This window comes from Thrips palmi, unplaced genomic scaffold (assembly GCF_012932325.1).
Source record: "Thrips palmi isolate BJ-2018 unplaced genomic scaffold, TpBJ-2018v1 HiC_scaffold_5, whole genome shotgun sequence".
Lineage (NCBI taxonomy): Eukaryota > Metazoa > Arthropoda > Insecta > Thysanoptera > Thripidae > Thrips > Thrips palmi.
The window spans coordinates 11,435,057-11,454,334 of NW_023144632.1; the positions used below are offsets into that span (position 1 = coordinate 11,435,057).

At 60.2% G+C, this 19,278-nt stretch overlaps 3 protein-coding genes across 3 annotated transcripts; 1 reads left to right on the plus strand and 2 right to left on the minus strand.

Moving 5' to 3' along the window:
* Positions 1-1,203: 1,203 nt before the first annotated feature.
* On the plus strand, positions 1,204-11,766 carry LOC117651269 (protein APCDD1-like). Its single transcript, XM_034395125.1, has 4 exons — positions 1,204-1,398; positions 2,976-3,132; positions 7,355-8,048; positions 9,366-11,766. Exons 1-4 carry the CDS (start codon positions 1,341-1,343, stop codon positions 10,200-10,202), a joined length of 1,746 nt encoding a protein of 581 aa, XP_034251016.1. The 5' UTR covers positions 1,204-1,340; the 3' UTR covers positions 10,203-11,766.
* Positions 11,752-15,758, minus strand: LOC117651275 (probable cytochrome P450 304a1). The gene is made up of 9 exons (XM_034395133.1): positions 14,617-15,758; positions 13,797-14,045; positions 13,503-13,672; positions 13,148-13,420; positions 12,959-13,070; positions 12,687-12,867; positions 12,459-12,573; positions 12,135-12,279; positions 11,752-12,068 (listed from the first exon to the last, which is right to left on the minus strand). Exons 1-9 carry the CDS (start codon positions 14,705-14,707, stop codon positions 11,878-11,880), a joined length of 1,527 nt encoding a protein of 508 aa, XP_034251024.1. The 5' UTR covers positions 14,708-15,758; the 3' UTR covers positions 11,752-11,877.
* On the minus strand, positions 15,341-19,113 carry LOC117651268 (sodium-coupled monocarboxylate transporter 1-like). Its single transcript, XM_034395124.1, has 12 exons — positions 18,763-19,113; positions 18,482-18,641; positions 18,330-18,395; positions 18,206-18,257; positions 17,919-17,986; positions 17,521-17,675; positions 17,285-17,425; positions 16,957-17,065; positions 16,768-16,877; positions 16,509-16,692; positions 16,190-16,401; positions 15,341-16,108 (listed from the first exon to the last, which is right to left on the minus strand). Exons 1-12 carry the CDS (start codon positions 18,966-18,968, stop codon positions 15,763-15,765), a joined length of 1,809 nt encoding a protein of 602 aa, XP_034251015.1. The 5' UTR covers positions 18,969-19,113; the 3' UTR covers positions 15,341-15,762.
* Between the last annotated feature and the right edge of the window lie 165 nt (positions 19,114-19,278).

Consider the following 19,278-nt stretch of genomic DNA (forward strand, 5'->3'; position numbering starts at 1 on the left):
CGAGGCGACTCTGGCAAAGACAAAGACCGGCCCCTCCACGCATGGCAACGCTATTATAGCGTGCTGTCTTCTTTCAATTCATTGACCGACGACGAGGCGTCTGCCTGCGTCGCGCGTCGTGGTCAGATTTTTGTCGGGGGGCTGTCGCTGCCCTGGGCATCAGAATAGCCGAATATAACCAGGAAAATGTATTTTTTGGAGGAGGAAGTAAGGAGACAGTAAGGCGCAAAACTGTTCTCTACATCGCGGCAGGGAGAAGTGGAGATTTCGGAAACCAACCTGGGTAGGCAATTTGTAGAACTTTCTGCTTCTAAGGAGGCAAAAAGTGCGATACGGAAGGCTGCCCAACTGCCCCCGAGCGCCGCGCCGCTGCGCCGAGTCGTTGGTGCAGCGGTGCTGCGGCGGCGTGGCGGCAGTAGCGGCCCAGCGGCGCGCTTCCAGGAAAGTGTCGTGTTCTCGGCGAAAAGCAAATGAACCAAATGTGATAATTGTAAAGCGCCGAGTTGTGCGATCGGCTCTACGGCACACGGCGCAGGCGATCGATTCCGAAGACTCGTTTCGTCACTCTGTCTCTCTCGCACTCAACTGGACCGTTCCGCATGGGTGCGAGATAGACAGCCACGAAAGCACTGTTCGTAGGCAGCGTGCAGGCATGAGAGAAGGGCGCAGGGACACTAGAAGGGACAATACGGCGGGCAGGGAAAGATGCGAGAAAGATGTCGAAGACGCCTGCAGACGCCTCGTTCTGGGGGCTGCACTAGGTGCGAGAGAGACAGAGCGAGGAAAAGGATCAGTTGTGGTCTAGCCTTTCAAGTCAAGTCGAAAACTACTTTAGAAATACCGGGTGTCCGACTGCCGAGCGACCGCAACACTTCAAACGTCGGGTATTTGGGGAGGGGGGAAGAGGGGGTAGGCGGGTCGGATTCTTTTGCGACTGGTGATGTCTGGTGATCGTGCAAGACTCGATGATCGATGATCTAGACTGGAAATAGAGGCGGCGGGAGGCGGGGCGGCCGGCCGGGCCGGGCGGGTGTTCTTCAGTGTCACCCTGTCACCCTGTCACCCCCACCCCAACCCTGCGCTGCGGTGTGCGGTGGCCTGGTCCTGGTCCCTGCCCCGCCGCGCTCGCTTCGCTGCGCCTCCTCCTCCCCTCCCTCCCCCTCCCCCCTCCCAGTCCAGTCAAGTCCTCAGTCTGGCGCTTATCCTTGCCGAGGGAGGACGTGGTGGTGGAGAAGCATTCAGCGGGAAAGGCCGCCGGGAAGGCTGGACGCAACGTGAGCAACGGGCACATATGCCACCCGGGAACGCGCGAACACGTGCCCGAACGTGAGGCGACCGACATGGAAGACCTCTCCAAGATGCGCTGGATTGCTGGGCTGCTGGTCATCCTGGCTATCGGTAAGTCGTTCCGCGATGTTTTGCTGGCGGTGCTGAAACTGCGGACGGCCGTTGCCTTACGAAGGGTCTCATGGTTTGCACACGCACCTTGTTCGCGACGTCGCCTTGTATCTGCCGGGTCTCGGCTGCTTGACAGTGTAGGAGGACAGCGCTGCCCCATCGCTTCAGCTCCGTCTAGTCATGGAGTAGCTTGTCTCCATGGTCTAGTGCTCTATTGCTTGGGTTCGATGCCGGGTGGGTTCTGTTCGAGCTTCGGCCTCAGCCTCCCTTTTCCCGTTTCCCGAATTTCCTTGCCGATCACGGTACGGTACGTGACTCGGCGCGTGAATTTTCCCGTCCACGTCTCTCTCGCTGCTTTCCCCCTTTTTATGCAAACGGAGAAAAATGTTGTTTTGGTCATGCCGCCGTCCGTGCGTCCGTGCCCCGCCCGGAGTGTCCGGCCCCGCAGCACGGCGGCATGACGGCGGCCCCCTGCTGCCCCTCGTAAACACATCAGAGATCGTCCGGGATTCAATTTGAATTTCCCCCTTGTTCGGTCCGGGGTCCGCACTTGGACCGCTTCGAGCCGGCGCTCACAGTAGGAAGTCCAAACTCCAGCCTTCGCCCCGCCGCGCTCGAGTGTCTCCCGGGCTGTCAAAGCGAAAGAGAGAGAGGGAGGGAGCGAGGGACCCAACATCCTGCGTGTTGCGTTACCAGTGAAAAATGGATCCATGTCGCGCCCCCTATCTGTCCAGGTATTTCCATGATATACAGTACACATAAGATACCTCAGAGCACGGGGGGGGGGCATCTCGGTTTCGGCTGAAGCCCGCTAAAAAGCTGAATTTGGGCGGGCGGGTTCGGGCTCTGCGTCGCTCTGCGTGCAGTCTGCGTGCGGTATGGCGCCCCGCTGACGCCCCCTCCCCCCCCCCCCCCTGCGACCCGGGCCGACTCAACCCCACAGCTTCCTCGAACTGACATGTCGCCGTAAATCAAGGCACAAGTGACGGCGGGGCTGCGGGGCACTGCGGGGCTGGCGGCCTCGGGGCCGGTCCGTCAACCAGGAGTCAGGCCGCCAGCCCCGCCACGCCCCGCCCCGCCAGCCCCGTCGCCCTTATTAATTAGCCTCTAGGAAGAGATTGCGGAGTGTTTCCGGCGACTGCTCGTTACTCGCTGGGCAGGTGCGCGCGATTATTGCCCCGGATTAGCAGTCGGCTTTGGCGAACGCGCCTCGCCACGCGGATGAAACGTTTTGGCGAAGTAGTTCGGGAAAGGCTGCCCCGCCCTGTACTGCTAGGCCAGCCCCGGCCAGGTCGTGCCACGCCGCGCCCCGCGCCCCACCCCCTCTGGCATCGTCGGCAGGTATAAAACCGCAGAGACGTCCGGGCCTCATCGACAAGCTATTGCTTTTAGTTAGTCTGCTACTGATAATGCGTGGGGTTCCTCCTCGAAAGTGTCCACACGTCCACGTGCACACACAGAGGTACCCACTCTGGCGCCATGTATGTTGGCGCGCGCGCGCGGCGACGCGGAATTAGACGTTCATCCCCTTGCAGGGGCAAAACGTCCCGGAGATCTAAACGCTCGCACTGTTGCAGGACACGGCCGGGCGGAGCTGCTCCTGCGTGACCCTCTGCTTGCGGGCGACTGGGACGACGCGCGCTGCGACCGCCTCGCCGAGGACGTGGCGGACGCCGACCAGAACACCGTGGTGGACAACCCGCCCAAGATGGCCGCCAAGTGGGTCTCCGAAGGGTAAGTGTTTCGCACGTCTACTTACTAGTCATGGTCTATAGTCGCGCGGATTTGCGTGAGCTTCATAAGCTCGTTAGGTAGGTAGCACACAGCGTCAGGGGTTCGTGCACTAGCGTGCCGAGAGTGAGTGAGAGAGACCGGCTGGCGTTGATTCGCACCGCAGCGTGGCCAAGCTGCGTCGAGCGCGTCCGAGCAGTATCGGTATTCATAGCTCCATTGCACGAAAACGCTCAAAGATGGCAGTTCGGTGGCAAGTGGCAAGGCCATCAGCTCCCCCTTTCATCCCGTGCTTCCTTTCGGGACTCTACTCCCACGGTGCTGGCCCCACCGGCCCTGCTGGTTCATGTATTCTCGCACAGTAAAAAAAGATTCGCTGTTTTGGTGGTCGTTCTATATCCAATCTCACCGAAACGGGTACCGCCACAAGCCCGGCGACGGTCCGTCACCAAAACGGTGACCTGCGTCACCAGGTGGTGTTCCGCCAGAGAGGTTAGGATGACCACAACAATTGTTTTTGAGCTGTCTGTGCATATTTGTGCGTGCCCGCCGGCAATGTTACGCTTTGATGAGTCACGCGAATGATTACTGACAGCCCCTGACTTGTTTTGTGTCCTATTTCACATTAATACGACGATTAAAAGTCGCTGGCGGGAGGGTGACTGCAGTGCCGTTCTGGTGAGGTGGCTGCTCCGGAACGGACCGAGCGCCACCGAAACTAGACCGAGCGTCGCCGAAACGAACAGAGGGCCGCCAGAACAGTTTGAGGGTGTCGCTGTTCTTGTAATATTCTCGTTTTGGCGCCCAGACGTCACCGAATCGGCGAATCTTTTTTTACTGTGCGGCAGTGCCTGCGTGTGTACATGTGCATGACTGTGAATGTTTACTCTGAACACACTGTCCTGGCTTCTCCAAAATCAGACAATGGAGTGCTGGAGTCGCTGGCGGTCGCTGGAGTGGTGGCTGCACCTTGTCTGCACACAGGCTGCACTGCGGTACGGTACACCCCCGCCACCCAGGGAGATGCACGGCCCAGCCTCAGAGCGGAGGCCAGTGCAGCAGAAGACGAGGGATTGGATTCTGCGAGGCGCAGCGTGTGGTGCGGGCGCGCAGGTTGCGGCAGTGCATGCAGTGCAGCCACCCAGGACGACGCGATGCGGGGCGAGGACCACGGCATCAGGTCGGGGGCACACTGCGCCGCGCCGCGCCCGGACCGTGTTCATACAATTAAAATGTGAACCCGAGGCGTCCACTGTCACAACTCGCCTTTGTTTTGCTGCTGCATCCCCCTGAATCGGCCCACCAGTCCTTTCCCCCGTGTCCCCCTGTAGGCTGCCCCCCGCCCCCACTCCCGCCCGCCGTTTTGGGGCAACGGGGGCTCCGCTCGGTCAGGTTAGGTGACCCTCGTCTCTGTCCAAGTGACAGGTCTCCGTAGTGGCTGCTGCACGGCTCCGTAAAGAAAACACAAAGTCTCTTTTTATTTTTCTGGAATTCGCCTTCTTTTTTCCTAGGACGGGTGTAAGCGCGGGAATAAGGACCACGTCCGGAGAGATGTTTTTTTTTTTCGATTTACCTTTTGTACATGTATATTCAAGTTAAATTTTTGCTGCATTTTTGCTTTTAATGAGTTCACTTTTTTTTAAACGCGGATTTATTTCTAGCGCGATGCGTCTCGGCTGGGGGTGGCCGCGGTGGCCCCGGGGGCCTGGGACTACCTGGTTAGCCAGCAGGCCATCGGCCGCCCATTATCATATTAATAGTAATAAATGACGTATTCATCGGGTCGGCTGGCCGGCTCGGCTGTGCCCTGGTGGGCCCCGCTGGCTTGCTCGGCTGGACTCGGCTCGGCTCGACTGCCTCGCAGCGGGGAACAAAGGGCTCGACTCCATTTCGCTCTGCGGTTTGGTTTATTCGATCCCTCTGCATGCATTACGGAATGGAAAGGGATTCGGAATAGCATTAGTTATTTACTCCTATCCGAGTCGAGCTCTGGGACATGTTTACCGTCGGCGGGCCCATGTTTGCCCGGGTCGTGGGTGACCAGTGGGTGACCAGTGGGTGACCTGTGGGTGACCTGTGGGTGACCAGTGGGTGACCAGTGGGTGACCAGTGGGTGACCAGTGGGTGACCAGTGGGTGACCAGTGGGTGACCAGTGGGTGACCAGTGGGTGACCAGTGGGTGACCTGTGGGTGACCAGTGGGTGACCAGTGGGTGACCAGTGGGTGACCGGGCGACTACAACGGGACGACGGCGTTCTGAGATGACCGCTCTGACTGCTGCCCGTCCCGCAGGCCCTGTGTGTCCCCTCGCTGTCCCCTCAGGTGTCGGACAATATTGTTCCCTGTGAGAAAATACTCGAGCCGGCTGGCTCGGCTCACCTCGGCGCGCCGAACACCAAGCGGGCATCTCATGATTTCCAGTGGACGGCGGGGCTGGTTGTAAAACGATACGCCCCTGCGGTGTCCGTCGCGTCGCATCGCGTCGCATCGTCGCATCGCGTCGTGAGGCAAGTCCCCGGCGCAGCGCGCATTCCTTGGGCAAACACCAGCCTTCGTGCATGCTTGCCATGCTTGCAGCGAGGGTCGCGGCGTCCTGGCCTCGGTCTTGGCAGCGTAAGCAGCGCATGCACGCACGTCGAGTGCCGCTGGCTCTTGCTGTGCGTCGCGCTGTGCGTCGCGCTGTGCGTCGCGCCCTGCGTGTACGTAGGCGGCGCGGCTCCCGCTTTCGCGGCGGCAGGCTGCAAGCAGGCTGCAAGGGCTTGACTTGACACCCTGCCTTGCCCTTGCCCTTGCCCGCCCGAAGTGGCCCCAACACAGGTGGGTGGCCTTTCTCAGCGCGGTGTGGTGGGGCCAGTGGGGCCGGGTGGCACCGTCTCGCCGTCTCCGGCGTGCACATCGATTCAGCGCCTCTTATCTCGCTGCCGGAGTCTGCTGCCTGCCCTGTCTGCCTGTCCCTGCACTCCTGCACTGCAGTGCACTGCAGTGTGCCCGACCACACAAAGGGCCCACAAAGGCACGTCGCCATTTTCGCATTTCACGCCGTCGAGCTGTCGAGCTCATCGAACTGCGGCCTGGCCGGTGGCCTTCCAGGCCAAACATCCCGCCTCGCCGCTTTCTCCCGTCCAGAATGACTATTTTGCGCTCGACTTGACACCTTGTGGGGCTGGCTGCGCTTTTGGTTGGAGGACTGCAGCTGCTGGCCTCCTGGCTGATGTGTGACGAGGAAGGGAGTGGGAGGAGGGGTGTCGCCCTCAACACAACACCACCCTTTTGGGCCCCGCGCGTGTGTTACCGCCAGCCGGCGTCAGCCCTGTCACTTTGGAAGGCCGGAAAGGAAGGGGCGGCGGCCTGGCGGCCTAACTAGGTGCAAGGCTTGTGCAGGGGGAGGAGGTGGGGGCGGCGCGGGGGCGGCGCGGGGGCGGCGCGGGGGCGGCGGCAGCGCCAGTAAACGTACAGTACAGTACCGCGAAGATGGAGGGACTTTGCCGAACCGCGGCGAACGCACACGACGACCCCGCGCCACGCCTCGCCTCGCGGTCGTAAACCTACGAGTAAACACGCCTGCCGGCTGCTCCAGCGACACGCAGAGGGGAAAAAACGAAAACGAGGTTGAAACAAAAACAGGACGAAGCAGATGCTGTGCCAGAATGTGTGCGCATGTGATGCCGTGTGTGTATTTATAAATACTAATGTGTGTGTGTGTGTGTGTGTGTGTGTGTGCGTGTGTCTCAGGCGTGGACTGAAATTTGGAAATCTAGTTGTACCGCCCGAACAGATAAAAGTTCTAACCCGTCGACTTAAAATTTACTTCCAAACTTTCTGTCTCATGGTGTCGCCTCCGCTGCGTCGGGCTGGTAGCCCCGTTGGCTGTGACGCCGTGGTGAGGCGTGTAGCACATAGAGGCGGCAAGGCAAGGGCTTTTCCCTCTCCCCTCTCCCCTTCTCGGGGAGTTTATTTTTCATGGGACCGTGGCTCATGGTGTGGCCACACTGCTTTCCCGCCTGCCTGCGCCTGGGTCTGCCCGCCCCTGCTTCCGGCCGCTCGTTGGTCTTGCCTCGTTGGGGCTGGCGCTGCTGGCGCTGCTCGGCGCGGACCCCTCGGGGGGCCCCGAGCCCCAAGTACCCCAAAGGCGTCGAGGCGCGACCCGACAACGCGCCCCTCGTGTCACCTTCGCGGTTCTCGTGCGCTTTGCGCGTTTGCTCATGGCGTGCTGCTGTTGTTCCAGGTGCGAGGTGCGGCCCGGCCCGGAGTTCCTGCTGCGCTCCTACACCTTCCACCGCAACGGCACGTTCCGCCTGCTGCAGTTCCACTACGGCGAGGAGTCGTGCTCGCTGCCGCTGTACACCGTGGCGGCCAAGGGGCGGTACCGGGCGCGCGGCCGGTCGTGGCTCACGCCCGCCGCCACCGAGGCCGAGTACACGCTGACGCGCGTTACGGTGACGGCCCAGAGCGCCGAGGTGGCGGAGGAGCTGGCCGCGCGGGTGAACGCCGCCTGCCCGGGGCAGGTCCGCCGCCGCTGGAAGCCGTACCGGGAGTACGTGGTGCTGAGCATCAGCGAGGACGACGCCGACGACGCCGACGTGCAGTCGCCGCGCAACAACCTGCCGCCCAGCGAGTCGCACGGCCCCGGCCAGGGCAGGGGCCTCGGCAGGGCCCTCGGCAGGGCGCGGTCCGTGAGGCTCATGTCCACCACGGACGTGGACTGCCTGTCGGCGCTGCACGCCGCCTTCCACGAGCTGCAGTTGGTGCGGACGCAGCGGCGCCCCCAAGGCCCGCAGCCTCGCGCCGCCCCGGCCGCCCCCAGGACGGGGGCACCCGCCCGCCACGAGCTGCTGCTCGGGGACGTCCACTCGCGGCCGGACCAGCGCGGCAGCTACCGGCCCACGGCCTTCCAAGTGCCTCTTCTCAAAGCTGACCAGGTGAGTCTGGCTTCGAACCTCGGACTTCCGCTTCGCCGTGACGTGCGGCGGCTGTCCCTTGTCCCTTTGTCCGCCACCCTGGCCAACGCGGTGCTGCGCGGCCCACGCGGTGCGTCGCGTCGCAAGGCGTGCCCGGCCCCCCCGGCACCGGCCCAGGGCATCTGTATGCGCGGGTGACACTCGCGGTCCCATCACACATTCACGTCAGCCCGCCACCGCGGATAGCACCCCGTCACGCCTCACCTCGCCTCGGCTCCCGGATGCAGCCCATGCAGCCCGTGGCAGCAGCTCAGCTGGGCTCAGCGGTGACAGCCCGCATTGATTGATCTTGTCTACGCGTCAAGTGTAGACCGTCCGGCCGCCCGCCAAAGAATATCCTCATGTCTGTACATTGCGCGCCGCGCCCCGCCACGCCCCGATGAGGCGATAGAGCCGTCGGGCTGCCGCTGGCTGCCGCGCGTCGAGCCCCACCCCATCCCGCACGGCCCGGCCCCGCCTCCTTTTCTCGCCCTGTCCAAAGTAATCAAAGTAACGCGCTCAAAGCGGGGTGGGCCACAATGCCTTATCCGGTAATACCTGGACCGATAATTTTCCGCCGCAACTCCGTTTAGCCCGTCACGAGCTCCTCGCCGAGCGGACGACGGCGACGGTGTGCCACACCAAGCCACCCCGAGCTGGGGCCAGGGCCCTCGGAGGATGGCTTGACGGCGACGTTGCCCGCTCGCCGGACAGCAACTCCGTGCACGGCTGCGAGCCCGGCACGCCCGGCACACATCGCCGCGGCCCCGTGCTGTGTCCGTGGTGCGGCCGTCCCTGCCTGTGCCTTGCAGGCCTTGCAGTGCCTGGGCTCGTAAATGTAAATCTTGTCCGGAACGAATAAATACGCGACGACTCGACGGTCCTGGAGTCCTGAACCCCCCGCTGCCCCCGCCGTGCCCTTCGCCGCCGTCGCTCGAGCGAATTCGGTAGAAACCCTTTGAGCATACATGTGGCCCGCATTGTAAATCAGTGGGCCCCGCTCCCCACGCCAGTGCAAAACGACGACAACGCCCGTCCCGGGTCGCACATGAGACAGGGCGGCCAGGCCACGGCAGGGCCTCGCCAGGGCTGTCTGGCGGGAAGGTTACGGCGTCCACTACCTCGCTAAATAAATGGTAACGACCAACGACCCACTCCAGGGCCCGTCCCGCAAAGCATGACCCGACCTGGTCGCAGCAGTCCTGACTCGCGACTGACGGCGACGGCCCGGCTAAATTGAAAATGATTCGGCGGTGTTGTGTTGACGATCGCTCACGCCCTCCTTCCTCCCTGTTGCAGGCTCACGGCTGCCACGTCTGCCACGCCGTGGCGCGCGCCTCGGAGCGCTCGCCGCCCAACCTGCACGTCAAGCCGCGGCTGCCGCCCTACCTGGGCGGCGACTGGGTGAGCAGCCGCTGCGAGACGCGGCCCCTGGGGCTGTTCCTGCGCCGCCGGCTGCGGGTGCGCGCGGGGGCGGGGTCGCTGGAGGGCTGGCACGCGTGGCAGGGCGAGTACGAGTTCTACTCGGACCCCCTGTGCACCATGCCCACCTTCACGGCCACCGAGGCGGGCCGCTACACCGTGGGCGGGCTCAGCACGCAGGTCCTTGGCGCCCTGCAGGCGGACTTCCACGTGGAGCGCGCCGCCCTCACCGTCCTGGACGCCGACCTGGTGGCGAGCCTGCAGGCGGACCCGCTCTGCGGCGGCGGCCTCGGCTTCGGGGAATGGCGTGTCGGAGTGCCCCGCGACCTCACCGCGGCGCACGGCTGCGCGTCCCTCGGGCTGGTGGTGCCCGCCATCCGCTACGAGCTGGTTCGCGTCGACGTGGACACCTGGGGGCAGTCCCTGCTGTACCTGGGCCAACCCGACACGGAGAACAGGCGCGGGGGGCCGTCGGAGAGGCCCACAGCCTACCAGCCGCCCCTGGTGCGGTGTAGGGGGCTGCCCCCGCCTGTCCACGCCCTGCCGGCCCTGGACGCCCTGGCCGTGGAGGAGGACGACATCGCCAACGGGCTGGCCGACGACCGGGACTACTCGGTGTCCGCCGCCAGGGGGAGCCACTGCGCGGCCTCCAGACTCGTCGCCGCGGGCCTCACCGTCTGGCTGGCGCTGCTGAGAAGGATGTCGCGAGTGTAGATGATGTTATCTGTGATTTATTGAGTGTGTGTTTCAGTGAGAGTGTGCAGTGGAGTGAATGATTGTGTGTGTGTGTTTGTTTGTGTGTGTGTGTGTGCGGGCGGGCGCGCATGTGTGTATGTGTGTATTTTAGTGAAGTATAATTCTACTTCTGCCCAGGGAAATTGTCTGATCAGTCAAACTTTGATTTAAGTCGTCAGTGTGCCATATATTTGTGCCACTAACTGTGGAGAAACTCCTGTTATGCTTACCTTAAGTAAATGTTTATGTAGATTATTATCATAGAACAGCCTTGTTGTCCTGATGAACTTTAAATCTGTTGATGGATCCAGCAGGTCCTGAAACTATGGAGCAACCCCCTGTACAGTAGCTTCTCTTTTTGCCATACTGATGGTGGGTCTTTTCAGACCTTTGAAATAAGGGAGTACTCTATGTAAATTGTTGTAATTTCAGTTCACTATAACTGATTTGATCATTCAGATCTTTCCAGAGGAAGCCCCTTTTACTAGTGAACCTTAAAAAAGGTAGTGTGAACCCTGTAATTTGTTTTAATTAAGGCATCACAACTGATCTGATCATTCAGATCTTTCTGGAGGAAACCCCTGTACTGAATCTGTAAAAAGGGAGTAAATCCTGACTTAGTTTACTTAATTAAGGTTTATCGCAATTGATCTGAAAGTTAAGATCTTGTGGGAGGAAACCCCTGTACTGAATTTGTTCTTGTTATGTTGTCTAAAATAATGTAGGTCCATAGTTTTCTGTCACTATAGATGAGATGTTCAACACATCTGTTTGGAGTAAATTCCTGTAAGAAACATTTTTATATCGTAGCGTTGAAAGACACAGATCTTTCCTATTTTTGTAACTTTTTTTGTTGAATCTTTAATCGACCATTATATTTCATATTTCATCCATCCTTCTATTTTCATGTAGAAGAGCCGAGGGAAGCGTACTAGTGAACATTTTCTTCTTGTTACCTACAAGATTCATTTCATTTTTTAATATCATATTAGGTTAAATAAATTATATCTGTTAGCATAGAATTGTAAGATGTCATCCACTCTTATATTTTAATGTAGGACATCCAAGAAACCCAAACCACCGGTATATGGCACATTTCATTTCTCAATCTACTCTTTTCGTTCATTTTTAATTTTTTGTTCCATTACCTTCTAAGTTAGTACCTGAACGAGCGCCTACTTTCCTACTTAAAAACTTGCAATGGGTAATTCATGATTTAATTGAACAAACTCACCAGTGATTTATTGTACATATTGCATAATTTTTAGCTTCTGTAACATATAGTTGAAGTGTTTAAAATGTAAATAGTAGATACAATGTGTCTAACTCTGAGTCTGCATCATACTTTTGTAAAGGAATTATTGTTTCTTCTTTGTAAGAACGACATAGTCATTTCTGTGAATTTATTCAAGTAAATGATGTTAAATATTTAGCTTTAAACCCATGATTATAATGGGTAGGGATGAACCATAACCAGTGATTTGTACATTTCTCTATTTTTATACATGTTATTTATTGAATAAAATTATGAACTGTTACAATACATCATTACATTATTCTATTCCTGCGTAGAACCTAATCAGAAATGTTTATCGCAATAATTTACAAGGAAAATCAAATACTGCTTCTTGACGACCGTTATGGCGTTGTGGCGTCAAACTCTCTCGGCCACCTGGACCCAGAGGTCGTCGGGGGGCGTCATGATGAAGCCGAACACCGCATCCTCCTCGGTCTCGGGCACGGCCGCGCCGTCGGGCATGGTGAAGCGGAAGCCTTGCAGGAGGGCGGCCAGGAACAGGAACGAGTTCTGCCGGGCAAAAGTCTCGCCGGCACAGAGCCGCTTGCCTGGAACAGAAGGCCATGATGAACACTGGCCAGCTTGGATGAGCCGCATACAGGGCAACTGCTAACCCAGTCCGAAGGGCACGCTGGTGTCCTTCCTCTTGAGCTGGCCGCTGTGGTGCTGCAGGAAGCGTTCCGGCATGAACTCGAACGGCTTCTCGTAGACGGTCGGGTCGTGGTGGGCCGCCCACATGTTGGGCACGAGCAGCGTGTCCTGCGGGAACATTGGCGGTCAGTGGAGCGGGAGGCGCCCGGCAACGTAGGCCACCCAACTCGCGCCGCTGTCGGCTGGCTGGCCTACTCGCCACGCGCGCGCGATAAGAGCGTGCGAGGCTCGAGAGCGAGAGCCACGAGAACAACACTCAGTCGGTTACACGCAAATCAATGGGCTACCTTCGGCACGTAGAAGCCCCGGAAGTACGAGTCCTCGGTGGCGCGGTGCATCAGCGTCAGCGGGGTCCCCGTCATGCGCAGCGTCTCTCGGAGGAAGGCCTCGGTGTAGGGGAGGCTGCGAGTCAAGACACAAGAGGCGTACGTTGGGTGGCCTACTCGCGGCCCGCACGGCGGTGGCCGGTTGCAGCCGGGCCCTCAACTAGGTAAACTCTGCCAGTCTCTGCTTACTTGACGCGGTCATTGAGGTCTGGCAATCTGTCCAAGCCGACGACCTCCTTGATCTCCTGGTGCGCGCGGTCCGCCTTGTCCGGGTGCGCGATGCTGTTGAGGACGGCGAAGGCCAAGGCGCTGGGGATGGCCGTTGACGCCGGGAAGAAGTAGTCCATCAGGGTGAGCAGGAGCTGCAGCTCTGTGAAAGCGATTCGATCGTCATTTGTTATTGCGTCCCTACGGCCAGCGGCGGCCAGCGGTTTGCAGACAGAACTGTGCACATGCAGAACCTGTGAATGACGAGTTTTCCCCAGCGCGTCCTTGCATCTCCAGCAGGTACTTGTCGCAGAACCCTCGGATGGCCTCCCCGTCGAAGGAGCCCTTGTGTTCGCTTATTTGTCGCTGTCAGATGTGAGAAACACACAAGTTAACGCCGATCGCTTTTAAGAGACGAGGGGTACACAAAGGGCACTACGCACCGACATGAAGTCGAGCAGGGCGTCGTTGCCGGTCTTGTAGTCCTTGAAGCCGAAGCCGCTGGGGGTGAGGAAGCGGAGCCAGGGCGTGGCGTCCAGGGCGCCGCCGGACGCGTTGCCGGCGCGCTGGAAGCCCTTGATGAGGCGGGACAGGTCGCGGGCCAGTGGGTACTGCTCCGGCGGCAGGCGCGTGCCCGTCAGCACGGCCAGCACGGTGTTGGTGGAGTGCGCGGCGAACAGCTCCGGCAGCAGCACGCGGCCGTCGCGCGCCACGTCCTGCCGAGGGTAGCCCAGGGTAGCCGAGGGCCCGGCGTTACTACCAGCGGCACTCCCTAGTCGCGGCCTGACCTCGACTCACCTTGTCGTACGGCGACACGCTGCCCTTGAGGATGTTGACGATGCCCTGCACCTCCTCCAGCACCATGGCCTCCAGCTTGTCGAAGCGCCGGCCGAAGCCGTAGTCGCGCAAGTGCCGCAGGGAGAAGCGCCGTTGTTGCGCCCAGTAGTCGCCGTCCGTGAAGAAGATGCCTGCGGTGCCAGGCCGTCCGTCAGGCCGTCAGGGGCGTCAGGGCAAAGGGCTAATCGGGTTCGTCACGAAACCAAACCAGATCGCCCGGGAGAGCAGGGCCTGTACTGTACAGTACTATCTTACCGTGCAGGCGGTTGAAGGACCTGATCCTGGCCGTGAAGCAGTCCGGGCGGCCCTGGAAGGCGGGGTGCGACAGCATGGCGTGCACCGTCTCGTGGTCGTTGGCCACCACCACGGGGAAGGCGCCCACGTACACGCTGATGAGCGCGCTGCAGTAGTCCTTGGACAGGGCCAGCAGCGCCTTGTGGGGGCTGCGGTAGTCGCGCAGCATCACCTGCCACAGGTTGCCCCACAGGGGCAGTCGCGGCGGGCCTGCAGCAGACACGCGTCTTCAGGTTCAAGGTGGCGGCCCTCGAAAGAGGCAACGGACTGCTGCGACCAGAAGGTGAGGCCGACGCCTGACCTCCAGTGATGACCTGCCGAATATCGTACACTTGCCACGCTAAGAAAACAGCTGTCTCGAGGAATCGGGAATGAATTGGGTTGCGATTGGTTTTCCTTTTCTCGCGTCATTCTTCTCGAGGCGAGAGTCTTTGCACTGTCGATGGCGTCGATGATGGGGCATCGGGGTCGCGGCGACTGATGCACGGGGTGCGCGGGTGAGGAAGGTCAGGGCATGGCCAGGGCGTCGCAAATATGTCAAGCGCTAAATGTCTTCACCACGCCGCCGCGGCCGCAAGAGATAAAAAAGTCTTCATTCGAGCGCTTATCAACCGACTGTATTCTGATTCATTTCGTGAATACACTGAGTTGCAGACCTTGAAAAACAGCCACGGAGTCGGTTTACTTCCGATAGAACAAAATGTAAACAAGAAATAAATGTTCGGGCGTGTACTCTGGACACATCAGGACACACCCGCGAGGCTGGGACTGTGGGACTCACCTGGCGGGTAGTTTGGTGGCCTGTTGAACGCGTGCCGCAGCAGGCACGCCACCAGGGCAATGAAGAAGACGGCGAGGAGGATGGGGGACATGGTGTGCCGGGAAGACCCGAGGAGAGCCGGTGCGGCGAGGGTGGCGACGAGGGGGCAGCGAGGATGGCGATGAGGATGGCGACGAGGGGGCAGCGAGGATGGCGACGAGGATGGCGGCAAGGATGGCGGCACGGATAGCGACGAGGATGGCGACGAGGATGGCGACGAGGATGGTGACGAGGATGGCGGCAAGGATGGCGGCAAGGATGGCGGCAAGGATGGCGGCAAGGATGGCGGCAAGGATGGCGGCAAGGATGGCGGCAAGGATAGCGACGAGGATGGCGACGAGGATGGCGACGAGGATGGCCGAGCAGTGTCACGAGCCGCACTCGCCGCCGCTACTTAAGGGAGTCGGCGGGGCTTGGCTCGGGGGTTGGCATGGAGAAGCTTGAAGCTTGTCGGCGATAAGCGGAAAAAGAAGAGCACGGCCAGCCGGCGAGGCGGCGAGGCGCGACGACGAGTGCGCAGACGCGAGGCGCGGAGGCACGGGAAGAGGCGTGCTCAATGAAGAATGAATGGAATCCAAAATTAGAATTTACTCGCGTTTACCGCGTTTATAAGTCAAGAAGTTCTGAGTTCCAGCCCCAGGGTCCCGTTCAAGCATAAGCAGAAAATGAAGACGGAAAGTCAACAAACATTGAAAACAGCTGTACTTATAATGTTGTGGCGGTACAGGTACAGATTCTCCTTAAATCAAGAGTTTGGCCTCTCAGGGCGTCACCCAGTTTTATTATCACAGAAACAGAGGAACAAGGGAAAATATAATGTCTGTTGCAGCAATGCGCATAACGCGGACGCATGCTACATGTCGCTTAATTGGGTATTTCGGGTGGCGGCTGCCACGCTCCTCACAATCGCGAGACTGGAGCACACTTGTTTGATTCGTAGCGACCAAACTTCCTGCCCTGCACCGAGCCCCGCCGATGGTCTCGAAAGATAGAGCCAGCTGCCAGCCAAAGTCCCTGCGGCGCCGCGTCCGCGTCCGCGTCCGCGTCCGCACTACACGCGCGGGAAAAGAAACCACTGCTCTCTGCGTCGCCGGCGCCGTCGCCGTCCTAGCCCTTGATCTTCTCTGCCTCGGTGGCCACAGCCTGGTACATCTCGACGCTGCCGTCGGCGTGGCGTGGCCTCCTCCCATGCACGAGGCGCGCGACGGGCGGTGAGAGCAGGTCTGGGTGGGGCAGGTCGTCGAAGCCTCCTTTGAGGCCGCGCCGCGTGCGCGCGCCCCGCACCGCGGCACTCACCAAGACCCCCACCACCACCGTGGTGGTCACGCCCAGCACCACGTAGTAGAAGGGCGACAGGCGGAACAACGGGAACAGGTCCTCGTCGTACACCACCGCGGGGCCTCTCGCAGGGAAGGGTGGCCTCGGCGTCGTGGTCCCGGACAGACCCGTGGCGCTATGCATGCGGAGGCTCAGTGTTAGGACTGCCGTTTGCAACTCACCAGCTGAATGCGAACGCGAGGCCTCCGCGTCTTACTCGCAGCCGTCGGTCCTGGTCGGCAGCGGTGGGTACTTGATGGCGCCGGACTTCTTGGCGTGCAGGCCGCCTATGCACACGATCGTCATGAGGCTCAGGCTGGCCACGGCTCCGCTCATGGCGCCCACGGTCTCGGCCCAGGGCACGAACAGGCCCAGCAGGAACAGGCCGAACGTCGCCCCCGTAGTGACGCCCGACACGCTCAGGGCCACCTGCAGACAGCACCGCGTCAGAGGAGCGCGACGACGACACGACGACGACACGACGACGACACGGCGACCGCCGCCGCCGCCACCGGGACACGACGATGCGCGCTCACCTCCAAGATCGCACCCAGGTGCTCGACGACGAACACCATCAGGACCACGCCCACGCCCAGCAGCAGCGTCAACCCTTTGAGGATGAGAGAGGCCCTCTTCTCGCTGGGCTTCTTGCGTAGCCGCGTCTCGATGAAGTCTTTGTATATCACCCCGGACAGCGTGTTGAGTACAGATGACACCGTGCTGTCGCAAATAAAAGATGAGTACATTGCGCAATCCACGGAGTGGTTCTCGGGTTGCGGTGCTGTGTTCCCTGACCTGAGCGCCGCGCTGAACACGCCCGCGATGAACACGCCGGGCAGCCCTGGCCAGTGGCCGGCCACGTCCATCACGAAGTGCGGCACCAGGTTGTCCGAGTGCGGCACCACCTGTCGACAGGACCGGAGGCCGCCGTCAGCAACTCACCCCGACAACACAGTGTACGAAGATAAGGGCCGGGACGGCAACCTTGCGCGCCACGGGGTCACAGTCGTAGTACACGGCGTACATGACGAGGCCGGTCACACACGACAGGCCGCGTGTCACCACGAAGCCCAGCGCCAGCATCCACGCAGCCCTGCAGCACACCGACAGGACACTCAGGACTAAAATTAGGGATTCGACCTCACTCAACGTCTCACTCGCTTTCATTCAGATTAATCTCAAGTCTTGACTAAACATTTCCTGAAATATTTGAATCCAATGCTTCTATATTGGAGGGAAGACAGGCGTTGAATGGGTGGCCTACCCTCCCGGCGGCAGTGCGGCTGCTCGCGCGGCCCACTGGCGCGCTTACCTTTTGGCGGCCGACAGGGTGGGTAGCGCGAGGTACCGCTGCACGGACGACGGGGACACTGCAAGCGAGTTGAGGAAGTAGAAGCCCTCGCCCAGCAGCACGTTCCAGAAGGTGGCTCGGATGGTCGGGTCCAGGGTCATGCTGAAAGCAGCACCCTTCAGCCTTTGGTATCGGCGGCTAGAGCGCGGGCCTGCCGCACGCTACGCACGCTACGCACGCAAGCTGCATCAACTGACTTGAACATCTCCAGCCTGCCGCCGTCCGCCAGGCGACTCCACGTCTCCGAAAAGCTGCCCAGGCGGCTCATGCTGGCCCCCAGCACGACGAAGGACGCCACTACCAAGCTCACGAGCTGCAGCGCGTCGGTCCAGACCACGGCACGGATGCCGCCCTGCAACGCGGCAAGACGAATACGGGCAAGTCAAGCCAGTCCAAGGAGTCCGAGGGGCCGGTCCTCCTTGCGGGTTTTCGGCTGTCGTACAGTACTAGAGCCCTACATTCCCGAAGGGGCAATGTAAGGGCTCTTATCAAACAGCAGCCGTCGGAAGGCGACCGAATGTGCACGAGTGTCTACGCGGTTGCCTACTCGCCGGGCGGTGCGGCAGAGGCCGCGTGGACTGGGCGCAGCACTCACCAGGCAGGTGTAGAAGACGCACACGAGGCAAGTGAGGGGGTTGATGATCTGGACGTCCAGGCCACTCACTGAAAACACAGCGGGGCGACTCTGTAGGACGCGCTCTCGGAGAAGGCGCACTCGCGACGCGCGCAGCGTGAAGTGTCCGGGGCGTGCAACGTGCGAGCTATTTCGCTCGTGTTTGGCGCTATGTTTCGTGTTGTCGAGGTTAGGTCACTTTGCTTTCACATCACACAAATCGACAACTACCCCGCCCCGGACTCTGACCGTGTTGACCGTGGACCTACCTTGGTGCATGGCGAGGCAAGGCACGTACATGATGACGGACATAATGAGGTACTGGAAAGCAAAAGGGGGTTGTTGAAAAACGCATTACGGTCGCCAGCGTCGAGAGAGCGTCTCGCCGCGTACCGATCCCAGGATGTAGAAGACAGACGACATCGTCCGGAGTTTCTTGCAGAAGCGGTGCTCCAGGTACTGCGGGCGAAGAGAATCGTAGAGTAGATCGACAATACACGAAACGCGTGGGGGAGTGTGAGCGTGGAAAGGCAAAGAAGCGTTACCTCGTACGATGACTCGTACTGCAGCTTGTAGAAGGTGGGGAGGAAGAAGTAGACGACGAGGATGACCACCGGCACCCCAAGGAACAACACCAGCCCGATTTGGAAGCCGTACGCGTAAATGTCGGCCGGCACCGCCAACATTGTCACTCCGGAAATGTTACTAGAACAGCAGCAGAACAAGATGCCTTCCCACTGAGACAGAGTTTTGAGTTCAATTCTCCCTAAAACGGGTCAGTGGGAGGCGGGTGGATCCGTGTCGGGCTCGCGCCACCGCAACCCACCTGGCGATGAGGGACATGGCGATGGGGAAGATGCCCATGTTGCGGCCGCCCAGGAAGTAGTCCTCCAGGGACTCCTGCTTCTTGAAGAAGCCGTAGTACACGCCCACCAGCGCCGACACCAGCATCATGACCACGAAGGAGGAGTAGTCGAGCGCGCCGAAGCGCAGCGCCCCGTCGGCCGCGACTTGCTCCAAGCCGTCAGCCATGGCTGCCCTCGTAGTCTGAGTCTAGCGGTCGCGCCCTGCGAGTGAGCACGGCACAGCGATCCGCAGCGCGTAGCGCGTCCCTGCGGAGGTCCCAGTGGCAAGCCGCTCTCGACAAAGTGCCGCTGGTCTAGGCGCTAGTCACTAGGTGCAGCGGCGGGCTTTTATCACCCGTATTTACCCGCTCCAAACTCGAGACTGATAATGTCTTGTTCAAGATTCTTAACAGATGGTATGAGTAATCATTGTGTGTTTTGATAGGACGGCTGGTTCAGGCCTGATAGGATAAAGTACGTAGCAGCAAATGAAACGC